The 15,550-nt window shown below is 42.9% G+C and overlaps 1 protein-coding gene across 1 annotated transcript in view; it reads left to right on the top strand.

Annotated features, from left to right (window-relative positions):
* The window catches only part of LOC149226848 (uncharacterized), an 81,268-nt gene extending 66,017 nt beyond the window's left edge, over positions 1–15,251 (top strand). The window contains exon 3 of the mRNA XM_089380315.1: positions 15,105–15,251. Within this exon, the coding sequence (XP_089236441.1) occupies positions 15,105–15,251 (147 nt within the window). The remainder of the gene's footprint in view (positions 1–15,104) is intronic.
* Positions 15,252–15,550: the final 299 nt, after the last annotated feature.

The following is a 15,550-nucleotide window of genomic DNA, read 5'->3' as shown; positions in this document are numbered from 1 at the left end:
AACTGGTCAACAAATTCACAGTAGGTATAGGGTGAATTTGTGACTTTATGATAAACTGAGGTCCAGAAGATGACAGATCTTCTCTCCCCTTTATTATCCAGCCTTCTGATGTAGCATGGGAAGGCTTCAGAATGATGAAACATGAACAGATGGTAGATGTAAGCTGAGTATCTGAAGACCCCCTGTCTGTCCACTTTGCTTAATTGATCATGAATCTTATTGGCTATAAACTTAGCAAAGTTATACTTTCGGGCAGGGGGTTGACGCGGGCTGTAAACAGACAGCAACACTAGCATGGATTTATCCACATGCTCACTGTTTTGGTATCCCAATACATAGGCTATCATGTCTAGTAATAGCCTGCCTATATCATCGAAATGCTCCCTCAGATAGGGAGGTGGCCCTGTAGGCTGGCATTCAGGTCTCATGAAGTTCCGGGTGACCTTTTGCAGCTCCTCACTGGTCATCTTATCACCAGTTTCCAGCAAATAAGTTGTGGAGAACGGGATCAGCAACTCTGTCTGATCAAACTGTAACATCTTGTTGATGGAGTCAGCATTTACATAGAAGAGGATCCTCCCTGATGGAGTATTGACAGCTCTGTGCTGGACATCATAGTGTTCAGCACATAGGTGAATGATTTCAGGGAAAACATTCACAGCTGGGAGACAGTAATAGGGCAGGTTTGACTCCCATATCCCATGTGTACCATGCCCATCCTTATAATCTTCCCTTAGTTGAGTGAAGGTCTTCAAGAAGTCCCTGTCTCCCTCAAAGTCCTCAATGAGACAATCCTTGTCAATGAATGGCAAGGCCTCCAGCTCCTTGTTGGTTTGATTTAATGGAGCTACACTGAGGGAAGAGGATGCAGAGGCTGCCATGCTATAATCTGAATTTGTGCAGGTGGAGGTACTGGCTTGACAAGTCTATAAAGACTTAAGTAGCAGGTGAACTGTAAACACCGTCTGGTGTCCTCTTTTAGTGAATAAAGGCAAACAGGTTTGTAAGTTGCTGCAAGATTCACAGGGATGTGAATTGCTAATAGATAAGTTGCAGAGATATTGATATTTCTTTTTATAAAGAATGCAGGTGGCCTGTACTCGGCAAAAGGGAACAATGCCGAGCACCTCGGGGGCAATTTTACAGTTTTAGCCCGCGGACTGATCGCTCCAATGTCGAATTGTGGTTTAGGGATGGTGCAGATTGCTTGGGTTTAGTTTAGGTAATCAGGCAGAACTGAATTAAGTAGTTTTACCAGTCCTTTAATGGTGATTTTTACAGATAATTGGAATGCAGGGGCAAAGTGGGAAAACTGGCAAAATACCTGGAAAAACCGACTCGGAAGCTCGCGGGCCGGGCTGTGGAGACTTAGTGCCGTCGAATTCCGAACTTTCAGCGGTTGAATCGTCGAATTTGATGGCTGGCTGAGAAAATTCGCGGCAGCTGTTGGCAACGGATAGTTCTCTTTTGCATGAAAATGACCGAAAACGGCTTATTTAGTCGTTTAAAACGTTAATTTTGGTAAAAGTGTGCACTTGGCGCTTTTCCGCCGATGACGTCAGCATGACGTCATGGCGGGACCCGGGTACGGAGGTGACGTGGCAGCGGAGGTGTCTGCCAGGGTGGCAGGACATGGTGGCGGGCAGATGCGGTGGCAGGTCCGCGTGGAGGGCCACGGGACGCTGGGGCGGGCACTGGTGAGGTGACGTCAGGGTGACGTGCCAATGACGTAGGAGGGAGGGCGGTAACAGGGGTGGCGGTAAGCGGGTTCCCCGCACCACCTTTGGGCAAAGGCGGTAACGGGGAGGGGGGCTCCGAACAACCCCACCGCCTGCCACGCGTCCCCTGTACGGGACGGCCAAAACCACTTTCCCCAGACGCTAAAGGTCGGCAGGTCGGGGAGTGAGAATGACCGCCCACCTTTAGATCTGGGCGACGGAGATCGGACGGCTGGCGGGCCCTCCGACGGATCGAGCAGGTTGGGGGGGGTCCCGCCGGCACAATATAATATTCAATTTAATATTTGGGGCGGAGGACTATAGAAAAATGGGTTTTTCGTAGTGTTTTGGGTTTTCCGGGTTTTTTGCAAGGGTTTATACAAGAAAAAGGGGTTTTGTGTGTTTTTTAGCAGAGGGACGGTGAGGGTTGAGGGGAAAGATTTCTGCTCATAACCAGAGGTTAGAGCACATCCAAGACAAGGTTGACCACAGTCCCAGATGGACTGAAGTCCCCTTAGACCATTTACTTGGCTATAATGCCAAAAGGAGAATATGTAGATAATGCTGGGATTTATACACCATGGTGTTTAATACTAGTAGGGGAAAGGTAAGATAGGGGAGTTATATAGTAGAATTAGAGGTTAATATGGATGAGGAGGGCAAATGAAGGGGATATCACTAAGTTTGTTTGAAACTCACTTAGTTTAGAGGGTAGATCAAAATGAAAAGAAGTTTACATAGGAAATGTGGCTTTCACAACCATAAGAACCACCATGAAACCATGAATTCTTCCAAGAATCCCAACTGGTGAGGGGATGTTAGTAAATGACATGAAAAGGGAAAAGGGAAGTTAGACATGCTCCTTTGCTTGCTGCAACTTGATGCAGAAGAACACCTTGTCAATTGATTGACTTTGTTTTGGTAAACACCGTTTATACATCTGCAATGGTAAAGATGACCTTTCTGCAACCCCAATTACCTACCCAGCTACTTGCCTAGCATTTTTTATTTCTTCTTGGAGGGTGCACTTGGACTTGCAGACCCTTACTTGCCTTTTCTTTTCTTTGGCTTTTTCTTTTGCTTTTCTACCTACTTCTACCCTTATTGCTTCCAAGGTCCCAGATTAAGCAGTTGGGAGCCTTTTCTTCTCTACCTGAACTACTTGTCTGCCAAGATTAAACAATTTGGACAGACTTCTTTCTCTAATCTATAACTGCAATTTAAAGCATGGCATGATCCAGATTAAACTGTTGGATCATCCATCAAAATTGAAACAAGGCCATCAAAATTGAAACAAGGAGAAGCTCTTTACACACCTTGTCTTCTCTTAGGAAATATGGGATCTTTGGATAATCAAAGCTGAGCATATTTGGACTTTCCCATGTCAATCATGAAATATGAAACCTATTGGTATAGGTAGCTAACAGTGGCTCCACATGGGGATGGTTTTTCTCTTGAAAGACCAAGAACAGCAGGTCAGATTGCCTTGGCCATTGGCCGTTTTTACCAATCTTTGAAGTTTGCTGTTTTGAAATGTCAAAATCGTATGCTTCTCTCCTTGGTAGACCTTCTGATTCTATTCACCTTTTGCTGATAGTCAATAACCTTCAAAAACTGCATTTTTACAATCTAAACAGAAAATAAAATATACATCTGCCTATATACAAGGGAACCTCAGGCTGCACTCATGGGAAATAGTCAAAATAGTGCTTCAGCATCCTGCCATTCACAGGACCTTCATCCAAGTCAGTTTCATTAAGACTTTTTAGGAAGTAAGTGTTGTTACCTTGCACTGCTTGGACAGCAAATGGTCCTCTCCAAAGGGAATCAAATTTTCCATGTTTTCCCTTCTCCTCTCTTCTTGCATCCCACTTAAGGACCTTGTCTCCCACACTGAAATCTTCTGCTTTGGTTCTTCTGTCAAAGGCCTTCTTTAATTTTTCTTGTAATACCTGAGCTCTGCTGAAAACTTGATCTCTGGTTTGCTGCAGGCATATGATTTGATTTATCCTTCTTTGCATATCATTTGGTTCAGCTTGGCTTTCTTGAAGAAGTTTCATAACAGGCACTCCTAGTGATGAGGGAAATTTGGCTTCTAGTCCATAAACCAACTCATAAGGGCTGGTCCCAATTGATCTTTTGGTTGTCAGTCTATCTGCCCATAAGGCATTGACTAACTTCTTATGCCAATTCTTTTTATTTTCTTCCAACACCTTCTTTATGATGTTTACCAGGCTTTTGTTTGATGATTCAGCAAGGCCATTTCCTTGGGGATAGTATGCAGTAGAATGACCCAGGATAATGTGAAATTTGTGGCAGAAATTCACCATCTTTTTGGATCTGAAAGCAGCAGCATTGTCTGTAATTATCTTATCAGGGCAGCCAAATCTAGCAAGTATGTTGTTTTCCAAGAACTGAATGATTATTGAATCATTTGCTTGCCTACATGGGGCAGCTTCAATCCACTTAGTGAAGTAGTCTGTGGCTGTCAGAATCCATCTGTGTTGTCCTGAAGATGAGGGATGAATTTCCCCAATGAAATCCAAGCCCCATTGTTGAAAAGGTCTTTCCGTTGCGATGGGCCTTAAGGGAAGTGGCAGCAATTGTCTTTTGCCCTCAAACACTTGGCATTTGTGACATGAGGTTGTGAATTTCTTGACATCAGAGAACATGGTGGGCCAGTAGTAACCAGCCCTCAGTATTTTGTCCACGGTGGACTTCCAGTATAAGTGTCCACCACAGTCACCTGCATGAAAGTCTTGCATGATATTGTTAGTTTCATTTTCAATTAAGCAGTGCAATAATATACCTTCATGGTTTTTCCAAAGCAAATTGCCATCCATTACACAAAATTTTGATGTTTTCATTTTTAAGAACCTACACTTAGTTTTGGACAGTCCTGGGGGAGCACACAGGTTTTGTAAGACATAACAGATATCAGAGTACCAAGGAGATTGTACAAAGGCTACATTGATCTTTGGAGTCGCCAGCTCTGTTTCACTGTCCAGCTGATTGATGTCTAGGACTTGGAAATTTGTTTCTGTCATTAATTTGGCCAAGCCTTGCCCTTTTATTAGCTTTGTAGGTTTTATTTCGATGTCAAATTCTAGTATGCTGGCAATCCATTTTCCTCTCCTGCCTTCTAAATTTTCTTGAGTGAGAATGTCTTTGACAATAGGACTTGGCACATATGCTATAACATGGGAATAGAGGATATAAATCCTGAAGTCTTTAATTGCTTTGACTAAAGCATAAGCTTGTTTTTCCATGATTTGATACTTCAAAGGTGCATCTCTGAGAGCTTTGCTAAAGAAAGCAATTGGCTTCTCATTTCCTTGGTCATCCTTTTGTAATAAAACAGCAGCAATAGTATGTTGGGAGGCAAAAGAGAAAATGATAAATTCTCTGTCAAACTGTGGATTAGTCAACACTGGGGTTTGGGTAAGGGCCAGTTTTATACCTTCAAAGGCTTGCTTGGCTTCAACAGTCCATTTGACCTTTGAATCTTTCTTTAGCATGTTGTTTAATAATCTGCTTAGTTCTGCCAAGTTTGGGACGAACCTTCTCAAGAAATTGATTTTTCCCAAGAATCCTTGCAATTCTTTGACATTTCTTGGGTGAGGCATTTGTAAGATGGCTTGGATTCTATCTGGATCAATCCTAATACCATCTTTTGAGATAATGTGACCCAGCAGCTTGCCTTCCTCCAGTCCGAACAGGGATTTCTTGGGATTTAAAGAAATTCCATATTTTTTGCATTTTAGGAAGATCTGTCTCAAATGTTTGAGATGTTCTTGGTCTGATTTTGAGAACGGTGTTAGGTCATCCAAGTAAATGACTAAGAAGTCATGAATCTCTTTAGAAAAAGCAATGTCCATTGCTCTTTGAAAAGTTGCTCCTGCGTTTTTCAATCCAAAAGGCATTTTTACATATTTGAAGGTTCCCCATGGGGTTGTAAATGCAGTTTTATCTTGGTCATCAGGGTGTACCAGGATTTGATTGAAGCCTGAGAATCCATCTAGCAGTGAGATCCTTGAGGCCCCTACCACCCTTTGAAGAATGTGATCCATCTTGGGTAAGGGGTAGTTGTCTTTGAGGGATACTTGGTTCAGATTCCTTAAGTCCACACACAGCCTAATTTCACCGGTCTTCTTTCTTGTAGGGACCAAGTTGGAGATCCATTCAGAGAATCTGATTGGTGCTATGATACCTGCCTTAAACATCTTCTGTACTTCTTGTTCCATTGCTGGGAGAAGCATAGGATTGATTCTCCTCAATTTTTGTTTAAAGGGCTTTTGATCAGGTTTGAGAGGGATAGTGTGCTGGATAACAGAGGTATCATAGGACTTTAGATCCTCATAACCCCATGCGAAGACATCCTGGAACTCTTTAAAAAGGTCAATGTATTTTGGCTTTTGGTCAGGAGGTAAAGAAGCAGACAGTTTAATTATCTTGGGCTTTTCCACAGTCCCAATGTTGCACTCTTCTATGGCATTGTTGATGGGCTGCATTTTTGGCTTGCTGGGAACATCATTTGAATCAAAAATGTCTTCCAAAGGAGCTAAGCCAGCGGGTAAAAAGTTGTCTTTCAGCTCTATGATTTCAGCCTCCACATTGGTCATTTCTTCACAATTGATTGATTGGATTTGCTGAATGTTCTCTTTGTTGAAAATGGTTGGGTTTAGCATTTGTTTTGCTATTCTAGGTGATATTGGGTGAACAACCTGTTGTAACTGAAGTTGTGATTGACTTGCTCTGTCAAGTATTTGTGATTGACTTGCTCTGTCAGTGTCAATATTTAATCCTGCAAATTCTTGTTGTAAAGTTAAAAAATTGTTTATTTGCATATCATCCTCAAATACTTGCCAATCTTTGACATTGTTTGGAACAGAGGGTCTGTGTTTAATTTCAGCTGTAAAACGGTTGTTGGGTTCCAGTGGCAATTTGCAAGTGCTAGCAAATGTTGCCAAACTATGTGCATGGAGATTGTGGGTTCTGGAAATTTTGGTGATTTGGGATTCAGAGAAGGTTTTTAGTATCTCAGTCACAGCAGACCTATAGGACCTCAACCTTTTGTCATTGGTGACAAAGTTTCCTTTCACTTGTTGAATGACCAGGTCAGAATCTCCCATGATTGAAACCCTAGCAGCTTGTAATGACTTTACTAGCTTCAGACCTAGTAGAAGGGCTTCATACTCTGCCATGTTATTGGTGCACCTGAAGTTTAATCTATAAGCCCTGCCTTCTGCATGGCTGTTTTCTTTATTGTGTATCCAAACTCCAGCTCCTGCTCCTAATTTGTTAACTGAACCATCAAATTCGAGGAACCATAGGATATCTTGTTGGGAAAGAGATTTGATGATCTGTTCATGAGATGGTAATGTAAGTAGGAGTTGGGGTTTATTCTCTAGCTTGTATTCTAGGACAGTTTCATCATTTGATTGAAAATCTTTCACAACTAGAGCAGGAGCAGTGTCTAGTGTATGTTTGATTGAAGTTTCATGGATGGTACTTCCTTCATTAATGTTTTCTTCTTGTATGAGTGTTTTAGTCCCAATATCATTTTTTGAGAGACTTGTGTTATCACTGAAGAGAATATATGAGTCTATGTCAGAGTGGACAGCATATATGGGAAAGTTTTGAGGCTTTTCCTCACTGCTGACCATGTATTTCATGAGTGTTTCCCTGTATAGTCTTTTTGGTTGTCCAAAAACAGAGATAGTTGCATAAGACATGTCTAGCTGTAGGGAGCCTTGGAGTTTGGCTCCCCATGACCTTGACAACAGCATCCCATACTTAGGTGGGATATCAGCAACTACAACATCCATTAAAATTGTTTTGTTAGGGTATTGAACCAAAGACACACATAAATCTTTTATGAGGCCTAAACACTTGACTTGGCTTGAGTCAAAAGAGAACAGGTCCTTGTATGGTCTTGTTATATCCAAATTTAGTCTTTCCATGACTGCTTTTGGCATGAGGTTGTGGGAGGCACCTGAGTCAAACATTGCATTATGTAGTATTTTGTCATGAATATGTAAACTGACATAAAAAGGCAGTACCCCTGTGACTACTGTTTTTCCATCCACTTCTGGGCCAAACAGGAGTTCTGGGGTGTCATCCAGTACATTGACATCATCTTTGTTGCTAGTGAGTTGAAGGGACCTGTTGATTTGCAATTTATAGCTGTGATGCTTGGCTAATTCCAAGAGAGGAATTGCTATTTTTATTTTGCCAATTTCTGCTTCTAGATCAAAAGGTTTGTCAGATTGGGTCTTGGGGTTGTAGGTGACAATTCTTTCCTTGTTCATTAAGTCTCCTTCTAGATTTTTGTCTTGACTTTGAGATTTATCCCTTTTACTCATCTCTTGAGGAGCAACATTTAAATTAGGGTGAGAAGACGAAGTGTCCAGAGACTGTTGTCTTAAGGACAGTGGCTCAGTGATTTCTTCAACAATCACTTCTTCTGTAGGTGAATTTAGTTTGTCACTAGGTGGTGTGACTATAACTCTTTCAGGCTGCTGATTATCCTTTTTCTTTTCAGGCTGGTTGACATTCACAGTTCTGCTCCTTAGCTTGTACTGTTTATGGACTTCATAAACAGCAGTGTCATAGCCTTGTTTAAAGTCAAAGGATTCCCCCGATTTAGTGTGGAACAATTTGATTTCTTCATCCTCATGATCTTCTTGTGTTAAGAAAACTTGACTTTCACCATCCAGCCCTATTAAATTAATCTCAGGATCTTCATTGGGCTGGGCCGAAGTGGAGGTTTCAGCATAATTTTCTTGGAATGGGGGTCTGATTTCCGGATCAGCATTAGCCCTGCCATTGTTTGTATTTGGGTTCCTCCTAAAATTTGGATTTCTAGGAGGGTTATTTTGTGGAGCTTCCCATGATGCTTTTCTTTCAACTGATTCCACCCTGTCACCCAGTCTCTTCATGCTATTGACTATGGCATCAAGTTTTTGATCAAAGGCTGTGGGTTCTTCTTTGTATATGCTTCTCTTTTCTAACCTTGCCCTGTTTCTCTTGGCAATCAAGTTTGCTTCTACTGTGACAGCAGCCTTTTGAGCGTCTTCAAGGGTTTCAGGTTCTCTTTCCCTCAACTGAAATGCTATGTCAGAATCAAATCCATCAGGGAATTTGTACAAGGCCAAATCAGGGGGGGGTCTCAAGTTTTGTGGTATTGCATTGTACACATTATTGAATCTGGCACAATACTCCAGAACAGTCTCTTGAGGGCCTCTCTTGATTGTTTCATATTCACCAAGTATGTGCAGGGGATCTTTCTTCTTCTCCCACCTGGTAGTAAAGGCCTGATAGAGCTCATCAGGGGTTGTAATAGTGTTTGCAGCGATCGACCTGAACCAGGTTCTAACATCACCTGTCAGGCTTTGGACAAAAATTCTCATCCTCACACTGTCATCATCTATCTCATAGTTTTCAAAATGGTCTTGCATCCTCTTAGCATGTTGGATGGCAGAGTAAGGGCCAGTGGAGTCAAAATATGAGATTTTGGTTTGGTAATCCTGGGGTAGAGCTGGTGGATTAGCAGGTAGCCGTAAGGGTGCATATCTATTTGCCATATTTGGTGGGTTGGGTGTATTTATAGGGACTGCTGGGATAATAGGAACAGTGGGTACCACAGGGGTAACAGGTGAGGCTGAACCTGAATGATGGTTGAAGGGGATATGTGCAGTGAATGAAGATGAGGGAGGAGGACTCTGAGATGTGGATGGTGAACTAGGGGAACTTGGAACAGACCTAAAGAGGACTTTAAGTGGAGTAGAAAGGTTGGGAAAATCTGCAACAGAGGTAAAAATAGCAGGCTGGTCCTGCTTTTGTTGCTTCCTGATGTTTCTTGGAATAGTGTTTGGATTATCAACAATGATGGGTGGATTAGGGTCAGGATTAGCCCTAGTATGTCGAGGATTTTTCTTAGGAGCCAGCTTCTAACTGTTTTTCAGGACTTTTATAGGAAGTTTTTATATATGCAAGGACTGGATGAAGATTTTGGAATGGCTATATATGTTTCAAAGCTAAGATGAAGATTCCCTAACTAGCTCTTCCCTAAAGCTGTAACTGTGGTACAGAAACAGTTCTAAGGCCTCTTGGCTGGTTTCAGGCTTGATGGTAGCTTTGGAAGACAGATAGTAATTGAAAAATCCTAAGAAGTCCCCAGTGGAGTCGCCATTTATGTTAACACCCAGGTTGTTCCCTATGACTCCCAAGGGAATACGGCCGGGGTAACCACTAACCAATCTTTGGATTACAGCTTCTAGCCAAGCTGTGATCAGAGAGGGCTCTCTCTTAATGATTGTTTCTGTTCTATTGGTTTTTAGGCTAGCTGTGAAATTCAACTTTGGTTTAATTGTTTGGTTGGAAAAAGTTCAGTCTAAACTTGTATGCTCTTACCAAATCTTATATAACATTGGGCAATGGAGTCAGTGGTCCTTTGGTTTGGTGTGCTGTGTTGATACAGTAATGAAAACTGCAGAGCAGGATAATTGTCTGGGAAACAATGCTTTGGAATTGAGTTTGGGTGTGATATGGTCAGGATAAGAAAGGCAATTAAGAATCTTTCTGTAATCTGATATGAAAGAAAGCAATTGTTACCTGGAAGCATTGAAGAATTTCTAGATAACTTTCACAATATGGAATTAAATATAACATGAGCATTTAAGAATTCATGTCTGTTTTAACCCTGAAGAAAACATTTGCAGCAATATAAGATTGAGCACAGGGTGTGAAGAAACATGTCCTGAACTATTCTTTTTCTTTATCGCTAGATATGATGAAAACGTGAAAATGAAATAATACAGGGAAACAGAACAGAGTTTAAAGAAAACATATCATTCCACCAGACAACACAGGGGTTCTGCAACAGCACTTAGATTATCAACAAGACACCAGAGTTCCAGGAAATCACTGAGCTGGAATTGCTCTTTGTATTAAACTTTTCTGAAAGTACAGAGTATACATGCCTCAGAGTAAAATTTACCAACCCCTTATGCGTTACTAAGGGGGGTATATATACAAATTTACATTAGAAAATATCTGAATGAAGAGTAAATGCTCCATAAATGTCCTACCAACTGCTGGAGTGCAGCAGCTGAAAGAGTAAATGTTGTAATAACTTTTAGTCCCTTAGCTGTCAAAAATGGTCAGAGACTGTTGACTTGGTGGCAATTGGAGTCGGTTGGCGACGCGCTGTTCAAAACTTGGCTAGCCGTCATTGTCTATGTGATGAGTCACTTTTTGGCCGCTCTTTAAACGCTAACCTTTTTGCTGTCTGTCTTCTGGTGACCTGGAGCTGTCAGTGGCCGAATGACTTGAAGCTATCGTGGCAAAATTTGGAGCATGGCCTGCCACCAGTCCTCCTTAGGCATTTGATGTCTCCGAATTTTTATTAGAGTCTCATCGGCCTCTGTATACCGCCAAAAGTTAGGAGGAGTTTCAAACAAATGATTTGCCTCACTTTCAATGAAGAATAGGCCTTCAAGTTTAGTGTACAAGCTCTGTCCTGTTGGAGGCCCTGTTTCCTCAGGAGTACTGCCAGATGCAGTGATTTGATTTTCAATGTAAGTAGCCATCCTGTTGGTGAATTGATCTCTGGTAATCAATTTCCCTGTGCTGTTCAGCAGGCCAGGCAATCCCCTTGCTTGCAGCATTCCCATTTTGAGTTTATACTCCTCCACCTCAGCCTGTATTTCATAGCATTTTCTTTCTACAGTCTGTACATAACTTCTGAGAGTTAGCACCTTTTTAGTTGTGAGGATGGCCTCTGTTCTGTTGACGATGCCAATGGCTGCCAGCTCCTCTTTGTCTTGCCTGTTCAAAAAATCTATCAGTTGGTTTGCCTGCTCAGGTCTGTTTCCCAGCACTGTTTTGGCCCTCTGGATTTCTGTCTGTGCTTGGCCAATTAAATCCATGTACTCATGGATTGTTTTGATGGATTTCCATTGTTTGGTGATAGCTTGGGTAATCTTACCCCACAAAATTCTTTTTATGTCGGCCATGGTACTTTCCAGATTGAGCTCCTTTTCCAGGGCCTTTATTTTATCCTTTAGGGCCTTAATTTCTCTGCCCTGTTCTGCTATAGTTACCTTTGATTTGTCATACTTGGCATCTATCTCTGCCAATTTGTCCTTTGCTTTCTTTATCTCATCTGCCTGGAGCTCCATTGCCTTGACAGCCTTGGTCAATTCTTCTACACTTGGGTGGGCATCTGGAGCTGCTGTTGTGCCTGCTGCTTCTGTTGTAGGGGCCACTGTTGCCCCTGAAGTTGTTGCTGTTGTTGAAGCTGTTGGAGGAGCCTGGAGTGTAGATTCTCCCTGTTTGTCTTGTAGCGTTCCTTCCAGCTCTTTCTCCAATTCTTTGATCCTCTGATCTTGCTGTAGAAGGAGGTCAAGTTGTTCATTAAGCTGTTTTTCTTTTTGTAGTTCTGCTGTCTGAGGGTGTTCTGTAGGTAACAGCCCCAACCTCTTCTTCATTGCATTCAGATCATCATCTTTCTTCTTTATGAGGGCCTTTACACCTGTTGGATCACTAGGATCATGCCCTAGATCAATAATAATCTCCTCCAGAGACTTTATTCTATTGTCCTTGGCCTTAGAGGACATCCTCTCAAAATCTAGCTGAGTGTTTGTGTTCTTCAAGGAATCTTTCAGCTCATGGGCCAGTGTGGCCTTCTCTACCAATGTGGCATAGACCATCTCCCCAGTCTGCTTGTGGAGTTCAATCTGGTCCATAGGATGTATGTCTTTAGCTAGGACCTCCACCCTTGTTTTGATGAAATCTGCAGTTGTCATTGGCTGTGGCCCCTTGGGTTTGAAATGGCTGAATATCATTTTTTCTTCCTTGAAGTCATAGACCGACATCAATCTTTCCTGCTGGGCTGGTGTAGCATCTATGAACTGTTTGTAAACCTCAGCCCTTAATAACTCATTTGCTGCCTTGATCTGTTTAAAAGAAGCCTTAGTGCCTTTAGGCTTCTGGCTTTGCTGAGATGAGGATGACACCTCCAAACCAAGCTGTAAAGTCTGCTCCTGCTGAAAGGAGCTTGTCCCTGTATGTTGGCTTCCCTCCCTGTCTTTTCCTGTGTTGTTTAAGACATCTTCAGTAATGTCTTCCACCTCAGGGGAATCTGCCCTTTGTCTTTTGGCCTCTGGCTGATGGGAAGGTCCACTAATAGGAGTGGACTCTTCTCTTTCTCTTTTAGAACCCCTCTCCTCATGGGCTGGGGTTTGCAAAATAGGTGCTGTAGGAGTCTCAGTTTGTGGAGGAGGAGTTTGATCTTTCAGCTGCTCTGTTTGTTCCTCCCTCTGCAGCTCATTTTGCTGCTTAGTTTGCTGTTCAGTTGAAGGGGCTGCCTTCTCTTTCAGTGTTTCATGTTCTGCATCCATTATGCCTTTGCCTTTATCCACTGCTGCTGCCGATGTAGAGGGTGCCTGTGGTGCTGTCCTTGTCACTGAGGTCCCTTCTCCCACTGAGTGAGGCGGCCTGAAAGGTACCTGCTGCACATAGTCCAGGTCAATAGTCTTCTCAAGCTCTTTCATGTTTTTAAGCATTCTTTCTTCTTCAGTTAAACTCTCCACTAGAGTGTCCAGCTGCCATTCTTGCAAGTTGGCATACTTTTCTATGTGTGGGTAGTGGCAGTGCTTAATACCTAGGAGTCTGTACTTATTTCTCCTAGCAGTGATGAAACCTTGAGGGTCATAAGGGACCCATCGAAAACTATAGGACAACTTATATTTGTCCTTGAGGATCAAGTCTGCAGATTCCCATCCTTCCTTCTTGTTCATAATGAAGGGGCCCAACTCATTTTTGAAATTAAGGTGGGCCTTTTTCTTGGAGCTGTGGAAATGGGTGAGGTCTGACTGAATTAATTGCCTGTAATACTCCAAGGCAAATAATCTCATAGGTACATACTTGGGGAGCCTGTATGGACAGAGCTCACAGCCATATACTCTGAACACAGTATGGTGTTCATATAGGTACCAGTCACCTATTTTGTACTTCTTAGATAGCTGCATAGCTTTCTTGATCTCATTAGATATTCTAGGTGGAGGGGACCTCATCAGCATGCAAGAGACTGGGTACACAAACTGGTCAACAAATTCACAGTAGGTATAGGGTGAATTTGTGACTTTATGATAAACTGAGGTCCAGAAGATGACAGATCTTCTCTCCCCTTTATTATCCAGCCTTCTGATGTAGCATGGGAAGGCTTCAGAATGATGAAACATGAACAGATGGTAGATGTAAGCTGAGTATCTGAAGACCCCCTGTCTGTCCACTTTGCTTAATTGATCATGAATCTTATTGGCTATAAACTTAGCAAAGTTATACTTTCGGGCAGGGGGTTGACGCGGGCTGTAAACAGACAGCAACACTAGCATGGATTTATCCACATGCTCACTGTTTTGGTATCCCAATACATAGGCTATCATGTCTAGTAATAGCCTGCCTATATCATCGAAATGCTCCCTCAGATAGGGAGGTGGCCCTGTAGGCTGGCATTCAGGTCTCATGAAGTTCCGGGTGACCTTTTGCAGCTCCTCACTGGTCATCTTATCACCAGTTTCCAGCAAATAAGTTGTGGAGAACGGGATCAGCAACTCTGTCTGATCAAACTGTAACATCTTGTTGATGGAGTCAGCATTTACATAGAAGAGGATCCTCCCTGATGGAGTATTGACAGCTCTGTGCTGGACATCATAGTGTTCAGCACATAGGTGAATGATTTTAGGGAAAACATTCACAGCTGGGAGACAGTAATAGGGCAGGTTTGACTCCCATATCCCATGTGTACCATGCCCATCCTTATAATCTTCCCTTAGTTGAGTGAAGGTCTTCAAGAAGTCCCTGTCTCCCTCAAAGTCCTCAATGAGACAATCCTTGTCAATGAATGGCAAGGCCTCCAGCTCCTTGTTGGTTTGATTTAATGGAGCTACACTGAGGGAAGAGGATGCAGAGGCTGCCATGCTATAATCTGAATTTGTGCAGGTGGAGGTACTGGCTTGACAAGTCTATAAAGACTTAAGTAGCAGGTGAACTGTAAACACCGTCTGGTGTCCTCTTTTAGTGAATAAAGGCAAACAGGTTTGTAAGTTGCTGCAAGATTCACAGGGATGTGAATTGCTAATAGATAAGTTGCAGAGATATTGATATTTCTTTTTATAAAGAATGCAGGTGGCCTGTACTCGGCAAAAGGGAACAATGCCGAGCACCTCGGGGGCAATTTTACAGTTTTAGCCCGCGGACTGATCGCTCCAATGTCGAATTGTGGTTTAGGGATGGTGCAGATTGCTTGGGTTTAGTTTAGGTAATCAGGCAGAACTGAATTAAGTAGTTTTACCAGTCCTTTAATGGTGATTTTTACAGATAATTGGAATGCAGGGGCAAAGTGGGAAAACTGGCAAAATACCTGGAAAAACCGACTCGGAAGCTCGCGGGCCGGGCTGTGGAGACTTAGTGCCGTCGAATTCCGAACTTTCAGCGGTTGAATCGTCGAATTTGATGGCTGGCTGAGAAAATTCGCGGCAGCTGTTGGCAACGGATAGTTCTCTTTTGCATGAAAATGACCGAAAACGGCTTATTTAGTCGTTTAAAACGTTAATTTTGGTAAAAGTGTGCACTTGGCGCTTTTCCGCCGATGACGTCAGCATGACGTCATGGCGGGACCCGGGTACGGAGGTGACGTGGCAGCGGAGGTGTCTGCCAGGGTGGCAGGACATGGTGGCGGGCAGATGCGGTGGCAGGTCCGCGTGGAGGGCCACGGGACGCTGGGGCGGGCACTGGTGAGGTGACGTCAGGGTGACGTGCCAATG

This window comes from Pinus tabuliformis, chromosome J (genome assembly GCF_031772625.1).
Source record: "Pinus tabuliformis cultivar Carrire ecotype Pingquan chromosome J, CPIR1, whole genome shotgun sequence".
NCBI classification, from domain to species: domain Eukaryota; kingdom Viridiplantae; phylum Streptophyta; class Pinopsida; order Pinales; family Pinaceae; genus Pinus; species Pinus tabuliformis.
This window is presented reverse-complemented; position numbering and strand designations above follow the sequence as displayed.